Source organism: Rhynchophorus ferrugineus, unplaced genomic scaffold (assembly GCF_030347505.1).
Source record: "Rhynchophorus ferrugineus isolate W39M unplaced genomic scaffold, kcgeb_rfMv2 rfM4, whole genome shotgun sequence".
Taxonomy (NCBI): Eukaryota; Metazoa; Arthropoda; class Insecta; order Coleoptera; family Curculionidae; genus Rhynchophorus; species Rhynchophorus ferrugineus.
The window spans coordinates 52775884-52794228 of NW_027472583.1; the positions used below are offsets into that span (position 1 = coordinate 52775884).

At 31.6% G+C, this 18345-nt stretch overlaps 4 protein-coding genes, 1 long non-coding RNA gene and 1 other non-coding gene across 6 annotated transcripts; 4 read left to right on the plus strand and 2 right to left on the minus strand.

Moving 5' to 3' along the window:
• Window positions 1-239: 239 nt before the first annotated feature.
• LOC143196249 (uncharacterized) lies at window positions 240-761 on the minus strand. Its single transcript, XM_076403910.1, has 2 exons — window positions 510-761; window positions 240-443 (listed from the first exon to the last, which is right to left on the minus strand). The coding sequence occupies exons 1-2, from the start codon at window positions 621-623 to the stop codon at window positions 300-302; spliced, it is 258 nt and encodes an 85-aa protein (XP_076260025.1). The 5' UTR covers window positions 624-761; the 3' UTR covers window positions 240-299.
• A 350-nt stretch (window positions 762-1111) lies between these two features.
• Window positions 1112-3930, plus strand: LOC143196369 (uncharacterized). Its single transcript, XM_076404033.1, has 3 exons — window positions 1112-1186; window positions 1400-1561; window positions 3595-3930. Exons 1-3 carry the CDS (start codon window positions 1112-1114, stop codon window positions 3832-3834), a joined length of 477 nt encoding a protein of 158 aa, XP_076260148.1. The 3' UTR covers window positions 3835-3930.
• Window positions 1170-1241, plus strand: TRNAD-GUC (transfer RNA aspartic acid (anticodon GUC)). Its single transcript has one exon. It is a non-coding gene; the product is annotated as a tRNA-Asp (tRNA).
• A 46-nt stretch (window positions 3931-3976) lies between the features above and the next one.
• LOC143196239 (uncharacterized) lies at window positions 3977-5348 on the plus strand. The gene is made up of 2 exons (XM_076403900.1): window positions 3977-4114; window positions 4538-5348. The coding sequence occupies exons 1-2, from the start codon at window positions 4112-4114 to the stop codon at window positions 5159-5161; spliced, it is 627 nt and encodes a 208-aa protein (XP_076260015.1). The 5' UTR covers window positions 3977-4111; the 3' UTR covers window positions 5162-5348.
• A 247-nt stretch (window positions 5349-5595) lies between these two features.
• On the plus strand, window positions 5596-18037 carry alph (protein phosphatase alphabet). Its single transcript, XM_076403893.1, has 8 exons — window positions 5596-5764; window positions 5895-6062; window positions 9385-9611; window positions 9669-10183; window positions 13506-13623; window positions 15536-15638; window positions 16014-16068; window positions 17100-18037. The coding sequence occupies exons 2-8, from the start codon at window positions 5995-5997 to the stop codon at window positions 17118-17120; spliced, it is 1107 nt and encodes a 368-aa protein (XP_076260008.1). The 5' UTR covers window positions 5596-5764; window positions 5895-5994; the 3' UTR covers window positions 17121-18037.
• LOC143196255 (uncharacterized) lies at window positions 6012-6299 on the minus strand. Its single transcript, XR_013005712.1, has 2 exons — window positions 6208-6299; window positions 6012-6119 (listed from the first exon to the last, which is right to left on the minus strand). It is a non-coding gene; the product is annotated as an uncharacterized LOC143196255 (long non-coding RNA).
• Window positions 18038-18345: the final 308 nt, after the last annotated feature.

An 18345-nucleotide genomic window follows, 5' to 3' on the forward strand; every position in this document is an offset into this window, starting at 1 on the left:
CACGTCAACGAAAACGCTGTTTGGTCAAGGTCGATTTGTTATCTTTGTTAGAAGAGAGACATAGTGGAGTGAAATTAAGGCATCTCATTGGCGCGACCAGTGAGTCATTTGTAATTCTTCTTTTTGTGTAGACGTGAATAATTTTAGGGTGTTTTTCTTAGTAGGGGGTTAATGTTTAGAAACCGTATAAAATAAACAAGGCAGTTTTTTTTATCACTTTATTGTAATTATGTAAACTATAACGATACTAGAGATTTATTATAAATAATACGAACACAGGAATCACCCACATTCTGATTTTACAAGGGACCACCATTGTTAATTACAGCGCATTCCTCTTCACTGAGAGGTGCTCTTCTCCAACGCGGTGGCAATTGAAAATCCCAAATTGCCTCCGTACTAGCTTGCGATTGCGTTCCGACTTTGCTCGAGCTCTGACCGGTCTAAAAATAACAAAAAATATGTAACAAAAATGCAATGTAATATATTAACAATTATTGACACTTTACCTGTGAACCTGTACTATTGGCATCATTTCTATGAGCCCCGTATCGGAATTTGATCAAACGATGGCCCAATTTTGAGGTTAAGGAAAAGTTTCTACTGACAATAAGTGATTGCATGATGATTCCGATACTTAAATACCGAAATAAAGGTCCGAAATATAATTTATTGTTAATGGCCGAAGATTTTATCCGAATCTTTCGTCGGTTTGTTTTTTCAGTTACGTCGATAGATAGATAATTTTTGATATGTCAAAAAAGCACGTTGACAATCAGCTGATTAGTGTTTCAGAGGTTAGAAGGATCGCTGAGAGTCGAAAGTTCTCAAAAATATATTTTTTTTAAACATACAATGTTAAGTAAATATTTATTATAGATATGAAATATTTTCGTTTGTTTATGAAAAAAATATTTTAAAATAAGCATATGTTGTCAATAAATTTCATAAATATAAATTTATACATACATATATATATATATATATATATATATATATATATATATATATATATATATATATATATATATATATATATATATATATATATATATATATATATATATATATATATATATATATATATATATATATATATATAATTTTAAGAATGTCAGATGATACAATAAAATTTGTATATGAACATTATTTAAGACAGAAATTTCAAGTCTTCGGTAGTATAGTGGTAAGTATCCCCGCCTGTCACGCGGGAGACCCGGGTTCGATTCCCGGCCGGAGAGAACTTTTTTTAATTTATTTAACGCGATTCACCAAAACTACCATTTGCATAATAATCGTTGGAACAAATCGATGTCAGTATGAGATTGCAGCTTCTATTGTTACATAAATTAGATGGTCACGAATATAATTTTAATCGTTTATAATTATTATAATTAAGAGAATAGAATTCGTGGGATGGTTTGAAGAGTCTGCGAAGAACGTTATAAGCACGTTACAATCTAGCGAGCGACGACAGATTCTGCTCGGTCAGAGCCCGCTGCGAATCGTTAATTTCCAAATAGTTGAAAAATTCGAAATGTCGCCAAAACGGAATCTAACGGTAAGTCTTTTTGACATTAGTTACTCGAGCACGTTTTCGGCGCTTATAGGTCAAGGGGAGACTATTTATTTGATCAGTAAAAGTCAGATATAAATATCTAAGCGTCCGATTTTAGTTTCCCATACTGGACTTAAATTATCATAGGTCGGTAAATGCCAGTAATTTTTTCTTATCAACAAATTTCAACTTATTGATAGATCAAATACCTGAAATTGTGGTATTTCATACGATTTTAAACATATTAATATTTAATCGTGGAAAAACTATTAATAGCTTTTATTACTTGCAATTACCTTAAATGGTCTTCATCATAAACCATAATTAGTATTTACAATTTAAACGTTACCTAGAACTAAATAAGTACATGTATCGAAGGACGTGAAGTTTGTTATATTCGAATAAAAATTCAGTAACATGTAAAATAATCAATACATTCAATATAACAACTTTCGTTTAGCATATAAAATTTGGAATGTATAACAACTCGAATGTCGCATAACACATTTACAAAATTCATAGCGATCTGACAAGAAAATTCCAACTTTTCTAAACCATAGAAATAATTAAGGATAAAACAGCACTTTTGCATAAAAATCTTGTATGACTAATATGAATTTACTTTTAAATATCAAAAAATCATACTCTTGTTTATTTGCACAATTATCCTAAACGGATACTATTACCATTTAGAACGTAAATAATTTTAAAAAATCAAACCGGTTTTCTGTGGATTGCATTTAATCAGAAACCATCTCCTCTATAATTCATTTTATTTATTTTAATTTAATCAAATGTATCTGTCACTCCTATTGTCAAAAGAAATGTTAATGTTACTGTCACATTTATTGTCAAAATAATAATTATATCCAACTTTTATTTTAATTTTCTTTATTATTTTCCTCAAATTATATATAACTATATACGCATTTTAATCTAATTGCTTCCAATAATCAAACTTCGTTAAAACGGTACTTTTGTCTGAAAAAATATGACAACACTAACTTACACTTAAACAATAAAACAAATTATACAAATTTTAATCCATACTTTTTTAGTTTTTATTTAATTTATTTGCATATATATTCTACAAGGATACGCACAAATACTACTACTATTTAGAACGTAAATAACTATCACTAAAACATTTAATATTGAATTAAATCAGTTTTAACGATAGAAAAAGTTTTAACAAAAACTTATTTCATTTTTATTATTTTCAATTTACTTTTATCTGTGTCACTGTCAAATCTACTGTCATTTAATCACAGTATTTCCTTTTCAAATATTCGTATTGACATTTTTATTCAAGATTTACGGAATCTTCGGTGTAAATGCACAAGGCCTATGAAATTGTTAAAAAAATTCTCAGGAGGCTTGTTCGTAGATTTGAATTGAATTGAATAAGAAAAGAAATTGAATAAGATTTGTTCCTGATAAAAAAATATTATTAACAAAAAAAACTCAATGCCATCCTTTTGTATTAAACGAAAAATAAAAATGTATAAAGTTCATTGCATAATTCCTACTAATAAATATTTAATATTTTCGATGCAGTGTTATTTAAAAATATTCTTCCGTAAAATGTATTGCATAGTTTTCGAAATCAATTTTATTATAGCGATATGTCTGATGATGATAATCTATAGTTACACCTTGGTGAGATTTGAGGTAAGCCTACTAGATTAGCATTAAGCGTATGCAATTCAGTTTATTTTAAATTATAAATTGTTGGAATATATTTGTTGGTTATCAACTTAATTTTAGAAAATTATGTTCAAGTATTATTTTAAAACTTTTTTTTAAATTATATATTTGCTTTAAAAAACATTTTTAACAATGACAATACATAAAAAGATTCCTTAGAGATTCCGAAGAAATATTAATGATAGTTTGATGAAATGTGGGAAGATTTTATCGTACCCAGTTAGTCTGCGAGTTTGCTGCTTATTATTGACTTTCCTTTTTGCTCTTTTACGGAATAGGGAATTCAATTTTGTTATTACCAAACTTATAATGTAATTTTTTTCTTTTAGCTGGTAATTTCCATATTAGTGCTATTGCTGAGATGCTTCTCTTTGATAGCAGCGAGTCCTCAAAGGCACCAAATCAATGAACCCAACAGCTATGAGGCGAAATTGATCCCCAACAACGTACAACAGGCCCGACAATCTCTCGGATATGATAATTTCCAAAGGGTGCCTTCCAGAACTAACACCGCCAAAAAATTTGCCTGGGAAGAATTTGATACGCCCAATGTCCACTTCAACTTTTAATACAATGCGTTTATGTAAATAGTATGAAAAATAATTTTGATCACATTACCAATAAAAAAAACGGATACAATTCACCGTTATGTTGATTTTGTCGAATTTGTCTTTCTTATTTTGAATACCCACTTGTATCTGCATATTAGCACATTGTTAGTAGATACCGTTTTCGACAATTCGTTTTGAACGCATTGCCTTCATACCTCTCGAAGAATCAACATCAACAATCTCAGTTTGAGTGTTTTACTTCAGCGTCTTGTCAATATTAACGATAATTTAAAATATGGTAAGAATTAACATAACAAGCTTATCAACAATTAAAAATTAACCGTATAAAAATTATTTGAAAAAACACTGGCTTTATTTACAATATAAATAATCAAAAATGAATTTTATTCCTTTACTAAAATATCATATTACAAAAATTGTTACGCTATCTGAGGAAATGAACTTTAACTTAATATTTGATTTTAATATCAAAAACTTTAAACTAATGTACTTTATTATATGTTCAAACTGTTAACTTCTTTACAAAAAAAGAAACTCTTTAGAAAAATAAAATTAACTCATTTTAAACTTATTGAACTCAATCAATAATTCATTTTATTTAAATTTAGTACCTCAAGTTTTATCTATTAAATATAATTAAAATAAAACTATCATAGTGTCATCTCCTGGCTGTGGTCTACACTATTGATTTTTATTGCAGGAAATTCTAAGAAGAAGCATAATAATTATCTTTCTGATATTTGTCTATGTTAAATGTGATGAGAGTAGTGCGAAACGAGACGGAGGTGTATTAAAACAGATTGCAAGGCTAAGACGACAAAACTATAATTATTCAACCATAAGATCTGAATATGAAAATCATGGCTCTAACGACTGGTCGAGAGCGAACTCGTGGGATAGAGGTGCAAACAAATACATGCATTCGTCAAGATCAACCTCGAATGTCGATGATGCCACCAAAAAATCGTATCAGACCTACAAGAAACCCGTCAAAGAATATGCTGGGCCATCTGAGCGATACTATCCACAAACTAGACGGCAATACTATGCCTCGCCACAGTATCAATCCCAATATAATCCTGTTAAAACTTATCGAAAATCTTATACGAGTAGTCTGAGGGCTATACCAGAAAGGTACGATGTTCAAAATACAAATAACTACGTAAAATTTCCAGCAAATGAAGCCCAGCAATACTATAGAGCAAATCAAAGTATTAGAAGACAATTTCAGAATGTGAGACCTACTCAAACCACGACCACACGCCCAACACGTGCCAGATTAATCTCCAAGAAGAAATTTAGGCCACAACCTGTTTTTCCGTAATTTATTTATAAACATTTCCTATTTATAAACATATTATGTTTCAATTTTATTATTTATTGTTTTTATATTTGTTTAGTTTTCTAATATAAATATTATATTTTTATTTAAAATATTTATTAAACATGTAGATCTTCGCTGTTAGTTAATAGTTATATATATCTTTGTTTAATTAAACGTCAAACTATAATATGTTTTTCATTATAACGTCAATTGCTCAATACGAAGATACCCACTTTGGATATATATATATATATATATATATGTATATATATATATATATATATATATATATACCTATATCAGTTTCTATGTCAAGCAGTATAAGCTGAAAATCGTGTGATAGATGGCGTTATGGCGTCCAATCGAATCCTAAACAAACTTACCTTTAACAAATCAGCTGAACAGGGTTCAGCTGATTGGCGAGGGGTTACGTCACTGTCAAGATCTATTTTTAGCTGAGCGCACGCGTTGACAGAACGATTTCCGCCATTTTTTTTGTACAATTTATTTGTTGTTGATCGTTGTGTCGAGGGTGATTTTACGTGATTAGAGGGACGATGAAAGCCACCAAGAACCGATACTAAATACAGGAGTGCGAATAAGGTAACGCCTAACCTTGAGTACTACGTCGATTGTCGACACGTGTTTACGTTTCTACGAACGTCAAAAAAAGGAATAATAATAATAGACATAGAATAAAAAGGAAAACTATTTATTTGCTATTCTGTTGCAGGAATAGCAGCAATACAGGATTTTCCTCCGGCGGAAAATGAAACTTCGCTAGACCAACATTATAACCGATAAAAGCGTAGTGTAAGAGAAGTCGTTGAGCTATGGGCTCATTTCTGGATAAACCTAAAACTGACAAATTTGAACAGTGCGGAGAAGGCAATGGGCTTAGGTAGGTCATTATAGTTATTTTATTTCAGCAGTTAACGCTTTGGTCCTCCTCAATTCACTACGAACCATAGACAATGTCACTCAAATTTAGTAATGTTTACCCCATTTTGAATTAGCAAAATTGTCAACAGACAGTATTTACTTACTATAATTTCTTAAATTAAATTCTCACTTTGTGGCTGTATTACCTCATCTTCCGCGTTATTGTATAGGAAAATGTGAGGTTATAAAGTCAAATGTTATAAATAATGATGATCTGTCACTAGTATTATTTTGTTTTCATTCTTAATTCTCCTTCTAATTGTTTATATAATAGAGACGTTTGCTATAATTTTGAAGAAATTTCTCAATTTTGTTTTCCTTTATTTAATAAACATTTTTGACATATCTTTTTCATTTTATTTACATATCAGAGCAAATATGACCTATTTTTAAATGTTTTTCTATTTGTATTTACCTCAAGCTTTCATCAAGTTTTGGATATCATAAAATTATGAAAATTTTTATTTCCTAATATCTGAGTAACTTCAACCTATCAATATAAAACTGGAAAAATTCATTTAATATTTCAAGAAGCAGTTTCTATCATTATTATAATATTTACGTTAGATTACTTGTAATGTTTTGTGAATACTATTAACATAATTTCCTAAAATTATATAGTTCTTGTTTTACCTTCTTTGTGTCAGAGATAATCCTTATGTTTTATTGCCTCTTTTGTTTTGCTTTTTTGTATATATGAGTATTTAAATTTGTATTGTGATTATTTGTGTTTATTAAAATGTGATTTCAGTTTGTTACTTTAACAAAGATAATGTAATTGTCATTACATGTTCCGAAGCATTATCAATATTCAATATCAATTAGTACAATTTTCTTGAAATTTAATTAATTATTTAAATAATTATCTGATTTACTCTTCTCCATGGTAAAAATTTCATAATATGTCAGAATTCAACAAACTAAACATAACACTTGGGTTTGTTGTTTTCAGTTTTTATCTAAAGTATTACAATTTCAAGAATTTAAGTAAACATTTTACTTTAATTGCTTTTGTGTATGTAATAAATTAAAGTCATAATTTATACGAAACATACGGGTTTCAATATTTTTCAATCTTAAGCCCTTATTGTGCAATTTCTGGCAAAATTTCTCATACTAGCGCTATACTAAATCCATTTATTAAGGCATTTCGTAAAAGTACATTGTAATTTTAACATTTTCCCAGAATACTTATTATGATGATTCATAATTGCTTCTTTGAGTTGTGTTTTTATATCTACTTTCAGTGAATAGGCGTTATATTTTAATGGGTCTAATGAAATATTGAAAAAATAATATATGGGATAATTGTACAATATGCGTCATGGGTAATGATTCAGGATTATGATTTAACTCTTATCAGTGCCTACCTGATGCAGCACTGTCAAAATATGTGTATCATTTATTTATACACGCAAAACGTTCACTGCTTTTCCTATATTTTTTAAAGACATAATGCCTTAGCAATGTGGGTTGCATTTAATCATTATAACTGAATATACTATAGCAGCTGTCCGACAGGAGTATATTGAAGACAAATAAGTTGAACAGCTGAAAGGGCATTGGAAAAGTACATTTAGATAGTGTAAAGATACTCTGAAACAAAATAAAAATATGGATGAGATCTGTATTTGGCGAAATCAATGAAGAGTAAGTGCACTATTGGCCGTTAAAACTGAATGAAACTATTTGTGAGATCTAGCAACGACCTTTTGCAGTTTAAAGCAATAACTTCTGCCAAAAGTAGCAATAGCGAGTAAAATACGCAGTTATTGTCTTGAACGACACGTTGTAACGGATGTGAGAGATAACAGGTCAATTGAAAAGTCCCCGACCCGACACATAGATGGCGCTACTAGGATTAAATCCATATGTTTTTTAGTTAGCCCTAACCCTCAAAAGATGCGTGTATAAATTTGACAGCTGTCGGATCATTAGTTTGTGAATTATAGCATTTTGAGTGAAGCAATTTTTGTTATTGTGAAAAAAATGGATAAAAATGAATTTCTCGTGTTGATAAAATATTGCTTTTTGAAGGGAAAAATTATAGATGAAGCAAAAAGTTGGCTTGATGCCGAGTTTCCTCACTACCCCAGGAAAATCAACCATCAAGAATTGGTATGCTAAGTTTACACGTGGTGAAATTTGCACCAAAGACGGTGAACGCAGTGGACCCCCAAAAGAAGTTGTTACCGACGAAAATATTTAAAAAATCCACAAAATAATTTTGAATTACCGTAAATTGAAATTGAATGAAATAGTAGACAGTCTAAAGATATCAACTGAACGTGTACATCATACCATTCACGAATATTTGAGTATGATAAAGCTCTGTGCAAATTGGGTGCCGCGCGAGTTCACTTTTGACCAAAAACAACGACGAGTTGATGATTCGGAGCTGTGTTTGAAGATGATCAAGGGTAATAAACCCGAGTTTTTGCGTCGATATGTGACAATAGATGAAACATGGCTCTATGATTTCACGCCTAAGTCCAATCGACAGTCAATCGATTGGACTGCACAAACACAACGCTCCAAAGCGTGGGAAAACGCAACAGTCGGCTGGCAAGGTTATGTCGTCTGTATTTTGCAATGCGCATGGAATAATTTTCATTGATTACCTTGAAAAACGAGGGACCATCAACAAATCAAGGACAAAATCGCTAAAAACGGCCGCATTTGAAGAAAAAGAAAGTGCCGCTTCACCAAGACTATGCACCGTGTCAAAAATCCATGAATTGAGCTTCGAATTGCTTCCTCATCCACCGTATTTTCCAGATCTGGCCCCCAGCGACTATTTCCTGTTCTCAGATCTCAAAACTGAGGCCTATTTTGAAGCAAAGGACAAATCGTACTACAAAAATGGTATCGAAAAGTTGGAGGGTAGCTATAATCAGTGTATCACCCTTGTAGGGAATCATGTTGAATAAAAAAAAAATTGTCAAAAAAATGTGTTTTACTATGGTAGGCCGGGGACTTGTCAATTGACCTGTTATGTTATTGCAATTCGAATTAGACCATCTTGCTCACCTAGTGTATTCGCTGAATTTTGCGCATTCTGGTTCATGTTTCCGCTATGTTAAAAAAGCGTAAAAGTGAATAGATAAAAAATGGGAACAACTTGTATCTAATTTTTCTCAGTAGACGGCTATTTATGCTATTGCGGCTATTATAAAATAATCATAATTCATTCCTTTCCTTAGATATTTTGAGAAACAAATGGGTGGGAGTCATTAGTTGACAATATACTCCAATTCTTAATGAATTTTATTGTTTTTTAGGTATGGAGTGTGTAGCATGCAAGGATGGCGCGTGGAAATGGAGGACGCGCACATGGTCAAAACAGACCTGGGAGAACACCTCCAGGACTGGTCTTATTTCGCCGTATTCGACGGCCACGCCGGTGCCAAAGTATCGGCCCATTGCGCCGAACATCTCTTGGACGCGATAATGGCCACCGAAGAGTTCAGGGAGGACGTCATGAAAGGCATCCGCAGGGGATTTCTTGGTAGGTAGCGCGGCGCCGTGATCGGACTAGAAGTATCGGTTTCCGTTGATTTTTCAGAGCTCGATGATAAGATGCGCAATCTGCCCGAGATGTCCTCCGGCGAAGACAAGTCGGGCACCACAGCGGTGTGCGCCTTTATCTCGCCCCGGGGCATGTACATCGCTAACTGCGGCGATTCCAGGGCGGTGCTGTGTCGACACGGCAGTCCCGTGTTCAGCACCCAAGACCACAAGCCGGGCCTGCCGTCTGAACGGGACCGGATCCTCAAAGCCGGCGGCAGTGTTATGATCCAGCGCGTCAACGGCAGCCTGGCGGTCAGCCGAGCCCTCGGCGACTTCGAGTACAAAAACGTAGAGGGTAGAGGACCGTGCGAGCAGCTGGTGTCACCCGAGCCAGAAATATTTGTGCGCGATAGAGAGGATGCCGAAGACGAATTCCTGGTACTAGCTTGTGATGGAATTTGGGACGTAATGAGTAACGAAGATCTCTGCGCGTACATCCACAACCGGCTGCAAGTTACCGATAATCTCCAGGAGATCACCAGCCAGGTTATAGATACCTGTTTATATAAGGTTGGTTATTAATCTTATACGTAATTAAAACTAGTTTAAAAAGTAAGTCCATGCTGAGGTTACATAGCTCAAGGTAATACAAAATCAACTTGTTTCAACATGAGTGTGGTATACTTAATCAAATATGCAGCCCAGTAGGGAGTTTCACGAATTATAAACGATTTTTATGAATATTGTAACAGCATTTTAGAAACAGTTGCAACATGTTCCATAATGTTGTTCCATTGACTAAAATTAACTTTTAATCATTTTGGTAACTGGTAATATAGTGGTTTATTGCTTCACATTCATAGAATATATGTTCTATAAATACAAACTGAAAATCTGTCATGTGGGAAAAGCAATTGTTTGTTAATAGTAACCCTTTGAATTAATCGTCTAATCTCTGGAATACATCATTCATCAGCAACAGGATATCTCTCGGAAGAATATTAGGTTTAGCTTTATTTATTGAAATGAATGTCTATCACCGGAAAATCAACTATTTGAATTTCATTTAGTGGGCCAGATTCATAATGAAGTATTATTTATTTGTATTATAAGTATTTTATGTCTTTTAACTTGAAAATACACCACTATACAAATATACTATACAATGTTATTCCATTATTGTAAATCGCTTTTGTAATAGTTTTTCAGCGAAAAAGGATTGCAACTGATAATGGGAGATAGAGCTATTGTATTAATTTAAAACGAAAGAAATTATGGCTAGAAGTAGTGCTGGATTTACACATTTGCCGACTGCGATTCGATACCCTTATTCACAACCATTAGTTATTTTTGTCAATGAAATTCGAACTTTATTATTTGTGTTCTATACAGATCTCATTGCATCTTTTCCCGTTATTAGTTTCATTGTAAACTACAGGATTGTTTTGTTGGAACCCATAATTTAGTGAAGGTTAAACAAGAAATAGTTCTTGATTATATTTCTGTCTTTCTGAATCATATGTACTGCTTATAACGTTTTATATAATTTAAAGTTCGCTTTAAGTTAGTTTAAAACAATATCAATAAGGCTCGTATAATATGGTTGATAATAACAATGAACTCAATTAAGTTATGAAACTTTTATATTACCATTTTGCAAGATTTTAAATCCACTTCACTAGTTCTTTTCTATTCTATGTACATGTAGAAAAAATTATAGTAATAATATTAATACATTACTAAATTTAAAACGTAATTAAACTTTTTCTCAAATTGAATCTCATAATCACAAAAGTATATCTTACAAAATCTTTAGTAATTTTTAATATATAGACATTGGAGTATTCAGTATACTGCATAGTATTAAAATATTGTAATTTTGTTAATTTTCTAGACTCATTTTCTCCATGTATATAATAACTATTTTTTTTTATTTCTGCAAAAAAAAATTTTAGGGTCAAATTTTCGGCCTTCTAAAATCTGCAGCCTACCTAGCCTTCTAGTAAATCCACACTGGCTAGTAGTAATCAAAATCATAGTTCTGTATTTTGCGAAATCAGTTAAAAAATCACTGCACTAGTGAAGCTGCTAAAACTAAATGAAAGTGATTTAAAATAAATTTGATCAAATGAGTATCACATTATTTAACTGAAAAAAAAACAGTTACGAATACATGGGATAAAAATAATAACTACAAGTAAAAGTAAAAAAGCAAAAGAAGTAAAAATAAAGTTTGGACAATGATATAGACAGTTTTATTGATTACATCTGGTATATTCCATATATAATTACCATGATAATTGACGCAATTCAAAAAAAAAATTATATAATATTATTTATATTTAATATTATTTTATAGGAATTGAAAACGTTGTGTGGAAAACCTGTATAGTCCAGATATTTGTTTCTGTTGTCTAACTTATAGGGATTATTAGATTTTTCGAAATACAGATTACTAGTTATTTTCTTGTCAGCCTAATATACATAACAAAATGATAAGTAGCGATGATGATAACAAATTTATTTGGTAATGTATAAAGCACAATCCTTATTTCAATCTTTGTGAATACTGAAATATACATCACATATATATTTACTACTTAAAAATATATTAAACATGCTTGCTGATTATGTTACTATCTTTAAATTATATATTTGGAAATATTTTTTTATATACAACGAAATTTTATACTGTTAAATTCTATTTATTATTACACAAAAGATGTATAATGTATGAAACAAATAAAGTATGATAATAAATATAAACAATTTTAAAAAGGTATTATTATGCTATGAACCACGATATAGAAACGAAACGAAAACATATATTTAAGCAATACATTTTTGCCTACAATACTAGTTTTTAATATACCAATACCAACGTTCCTAATCAACTTTAAAAAAGAAAAAATGATTATTTCTGGTCTGTTATAATTAATAATGCTAATGTACTGCTTTTGTCTGGGTTATTTTCTTGTAACTGTTTTTTTTTCATCAGTATGTATTTCCTCGTATGACCTATAATAATAATATGTACATAGTAATAAGCACACAATTATATGTACTTTGCATACTCCAAACATGTACAATATTGTTTACAATTATATTACAGTTATTGCTGGTACAACAGTTTTTTTTTTATTCTGGCCTAAAACCAGGCGATGGAATGCATTACGCATACCTGATCACAGAAAATTGCCCTGGAGTGACAAGTTATGTGGACGGGATTATGTGGGACTGCCTCTGGGCTTACCAATACACTAAACCGAAACCGCCTCACAGTTGACCCCTGTGGGTCGCTACTGCTACTGTATTAAATTTAGGGATATGGCACCCGTTATTGGGCACGAAGACCCGGCGAAAAAACAGATAGTGAAACTAAGTATAGATTCGATTATTATAGAACTTGAGTTATCACACGACTGGATGTTGTTGTATGGGGGCAAAAGTTATGACGGATAAGTTCGTTTCAGCCTGGAAAAGAGGAGGCAGTACCAATACATTTCTTATATATTCTTACCAAATGTACATACTTACACATCATGTTTCTTAATAGCTACTATGAACAATGATTTTAATATATACAAATTTAATATACCCTACCAGACGGTATTAGATACATTCTGTGTTTTTCAGTGTAGTATACTAGCAGAAACTTAATAAACTCATAAACTCAATTATAAATAAACTCAGTCGTCTTAGCTTCATAATGAGGTTGCAAAAACAACCTGTCCAAAATTATTGTCCCTCAGTATTTATAATTAATGTTGACATTCTTAATTATTCATATATTTAGTGGGTTAATTTAAAATAAAGGCCATTGCCGGATTGAAGATAATATTTATGATGTTAACGAATAACAGTGGCCTTTCATATGTTTTATAACTTTCAGGGTAGCAGAGATAACATGTCCATTGTGTTGGTTGTGTTCCCCGGTGCCCCACGACCATGTCCGGAAGCCATCTGGGCCGAGAGACAACTGGACGCCCGCCTGGAGTACTGGGTTAAAGGTTGTTTGAATTATGTTACTTGTCAAGATTATCTTTTCTGAATGCGCTCCAGCTATCCAAGAGTTGTATCACACTTTTCAGTATTATTCACTATTATCAACGATTCAACTAACATTTTCATTACATGTACGAAATAATTGACTTTCCTTAAACGTAAAAGCCTAATCTATTTTATACATAACATACTTCTCAGAGGTGTACAAAAATAAATTACATTACTGTAGGCTAAAATATACGTTTTTGTATCTCCAATTTTTAAGGAAATTTACGGTTAGTATATAAACTAATAAGAAAGCACAATTTTATCAATGAAAACTACAGATGCACTTATTTATTACAACAAAAATATGCCTATATCAAACAAAAATCAGTTAAAACCTCATTTTTTAATTACCTATTCTAACGTCAAGCATTAAAGAGCAAAATGTAAGTGCATTACCGCAGGTTTTTAGAGCCAGTAGGTTTTATGAAAACTTTGCTTATGGGTTCTCATGTGGATCTCTTTGAAGTTAGATCAAGACTTATCTCCATCTAATATTTGACTAAATATGTGCAGGGTTGCTTCATGAATTATCTTTTGTTCAAAGATTTCTTACTGTGCTGATCACGTTTTAGAATACAGCTTTTAACCACCACATTTGATCAAATTAATTTAGTCCTTTTGTTTGATTGTATACGTGAATTTGTTTGAATCATTAATTATTACGGATTCACAAGAGGATAAAAGTTAAACCATATTTTTAGTTTTTGCCCTGTAAGTTGTAATAAAATAGCATATTTTTTATAATAGCTATATATTTTAAAATATCTGAATTTACCGACAAAGGCATGATTAGCGAACTCCTGTCAGCCACTAAGCATTATACAGTATGTGGTGATAACTTTATTTGTTGGAGATACAAAAGGGCTTTTAGGGTTAACATACTAACTGAGATTTGCTTAACAATTATTTCGTATATCGTAATATTTTAGCAATTCCAAGATATAACTCATATACATACAACTCTAGAAGCTTTACGGCAATTATCTAGCTAATTATAGTCAATTTTTCCTATATACCTCACATTCTACTCAGTAGATAATTAGAACTTGAAACGAGCAATATTATTATCAGTATTACCTTTTATTAGATTTGTAGGATTGTTCTTAAACTCGTTTGAAACTTTTTTCTTGTTTTAACTGTTGTAGTTAGGATGAATAATTTTTTTCTGCAGGAACTGAACAAGAAAAAAGAACGGTAGTTTTACTCAGTATTCCTTCTATGAAATTCACAAAATTTCTCTTTAATTGGTTTGTGTTAGGGTCATCTTGAATGGTGCCCCTAACAGGATAAACGAACCGGGTATTATTTTCTTATAGTTCATATGTATAACTGCTATATATCTAATCACCGAAACTATTTTACCTGATTGTTAATACTCTGTTGTTTGTTTTTATTACTGTTGAATTATTAAGCATGTTACATTCTAAATTGTTTCTAGCACATTTTTTTTGTTCTTTCTTGATAGAGTTATACAGTCTTCCTAGAATGGGAGTAAAAGTGTATTTTCACCCAAGTGCCCTAGATAACCGAAGCCTGGTTGTAAACGTTCTTCTGTCAAGAAGCTCGTTTAGAAAATGGGCATATATATATAAATATTGTTTTACAGAAACACACGTCTATAGTTCGTAGAGTCGTTAAACAAGTAAACAACACACTCTAAATATATACTGTCGTTGCCACAACGAGACGATGTTTCTGTCAAACAAACGTCGTGTCAAGTGTCTTGTTACGTATTATAGCTGTGTTTTTTCTTTCGAAAAACTAGCCCCTGTTTACCACCATTACCACGAATTTTAATAAAAACGGTTAACCATTCCGACGATGTTGTTTCATTGATGCCAATTTTTGTTTTGCGTTTTTTGATTGCAGAAATTATCGGGGACAAGTGTGACATAGATTTTTCGCAATTGCTCTGCGAATTGGACCGGCAAGATATAAAGGGCCTTCCGCCAGGCGGTGGCTTACGTTCCAAGTAAGTTTTTCCTGATTCTAATTAAGACTAATGGGAAGCGACAGAGTTGATGTGAGTGGCTGTATTACGCGATGACATTTTCGTCTTACCTAGTTCCTCTTATCAACATCTGTCGCCATCTACTGGTATCGGAGGGCCACTCTATATATCTGTGCAACTGCTACAAATCTGTTAACACTCCTATTTAGAAAAGGTTAACACTTTTTTTTTCATTTCTGCTGTTTATAAAACAATTAATAATGTTTCTTTTGTTAACATTAACCCCCTAAAGATGGTGTTAGTTAATTTTCTTTATATTCAATGACTAACAAAACAGCTTATGGAGGCCCTCCTGTATTTAAAACAAGTTTTAATTGTTTTTCTGGTGCCTTTTAGACGAGCACTGATCGCCCAGCTGTATACAAATTTGTTGCCCGACCGTAAAGACACAGTAAGTACCACTAATTTACATCAATGATATTCAAAGAATGATGGATTCCAAGATATGTTCGTTACAAAATTATAACGATTTTTTTAATATAATTAATTCTCCATTTAAAAAATAAAGATTAGAAATTAGAAAATAATAATTATAAATGACAAATAAGCATTAAAAAATGAAATATTACATTGGGGAAATAAAATGTTCATGAAACTTAAAAGAAACTTAGAGAATTTGGCTACTGTTTCTTTAACTTTTGTTACGATTATTAATGTTTTTGTTATTTTAATTTAATTTTATTTTATTGATTTCATTGTTTTTAAAATGGTTGCAAACGCGTGATAACTATAGATTATTATAAATATGCATACATATATGCTGATTTTTAAACAAATATATTGAAAATAATCAGGTTAACATCTTTAAACTTTTTTACTTTGAATTTTGAACAAATTTTATTTTCATATGTACTAGGTTATTCAACAAACAAATAATAATGCGAATTATAAACATATCTAAAATTTCATGATTAATTTAACTTACATTCGAAGATTTGATCAATTTTAAGCAGGATTTTAAAGATTTTGTGTATCGTTTCTTCACCATGGGTGTCATTTAGGTTGACCACCTTGATCCAGAATCAAATAATCACTGGGATATTTCACTATAAAGTGAATTCATGTTCACAAATGGACCACCAAATTAATAGCGAAACCAAACTGGTAATAAAAATTTAAATGATAAACAATAAGATTTTTTACAATACCAACCATAACTAAATGCAAATATTAATGAAGAAGTGATTATGAAAAAAAATTTTTAAGTGAATACACTCTGGTTCTCATTAAAAAAAAAGATAAATTGAAGTGTTAATAACCACTCCAGAAAACCACTACAGTTACACTTATTGATTGTTCAATGTTAGTACAGGAAAAGCTGTTATTATAAATTTCAAATCAGTTATTCTTTGAATATTTTTGGATCAACTCAAAATAAGCTATACAGTATATTTTACATCATATAATAATGTTTTTTTATAGGATTTGGATTCAATAAACTAAGCTGAAAATGTGCCCACATTACAAGATCGGTAAAACAGTGGATTAACTAACCGGCGAGGAAAAAGAAAAATGACACTATCTGTGCGTTAATAAGTGGCTCCATTATCTTGTGTTCCGTTTTCTTTGTATTATTCGTTGTGTTCATCACCGGAGGAGTCGTCGTCGGATCGAATAACCGGTTGCATATCTACACGGCGTAATCCATGCCAACGTATATTTTGTTTGGGAATCCTTAAGAATCTGTTACTTAATATAAATGGTTTTCTTTGTTGTAAAAGTCGTCTTTGTTTCACACGGTTGGCGTTGTGTTGGCCTATACGATCCACCTAACAAAAAAGTCGTACAATCCACGTTCGCCACCTACAACAAAAGAGTTCTTAACGCCACACATTTTTTTATCGACAATAGTAGGAGTTGCTCGGTTGTTTTCCTTTTTTTATGATGATTGTGATTGTTGATGGTCAGTTTTATTAACTCTGTTAAATTTTGTTTTCTCCCTTATCACCCACTACTAAAGCTAACACTCTTCGTTTTCTTAGCTAACACTAGCGCGTTTCCCGAAGGTGTACCACTTTCTGCCGCCGCGTCTTCGGGATGATCCGCGTTTCTGTCGGTGCAAAATTTTTAATTAATTGTTACCAATGTTTACCCCGTCATTACCCAGGAATTCGTGTTTTTATCGATTAACTTTTCGGCCAGTTACGTGTTCGAAAGGTTTCTCCGAGTAATTATAATTTTAATGGGCTTGTTTTTTTTTGTTAGTGTTACAATTTGTACAGTAATTAAGTGATATATGATGGTTTTCGCCATAATTTTGCAGTCTGTTGAAATAATATTTTTTATTGGTGTCACATAACTTGTGCGTAATTGTATATTTAAGGTAGAATACTCTTAAGTAAAGTTGATTAAGAAAAGAGTGACCGTCGTTTGCTTTGAGCCTCGCCTGTTCTCGATCTCGGTTTGGCGGAAGAAACTTTTCAAGGTGTCCTCACTTAGCAGTACACTTGTATATTCCCGATAAAATGAAAACTCCAATATATCAACTATTTCATAGTTAAATGAAAATAATAACTACATTTTCATTTGTTGGTCATATACCAATACATGATTACGATTGTTTTTTAACTGGGACATAAGAGAGATGTACGAATTCTTTGTCATCCTAATGTTGATAGAAAAAAGGAAATAAATAATTGTTGGGTTCATAGAGCAGTAGAAAATAATT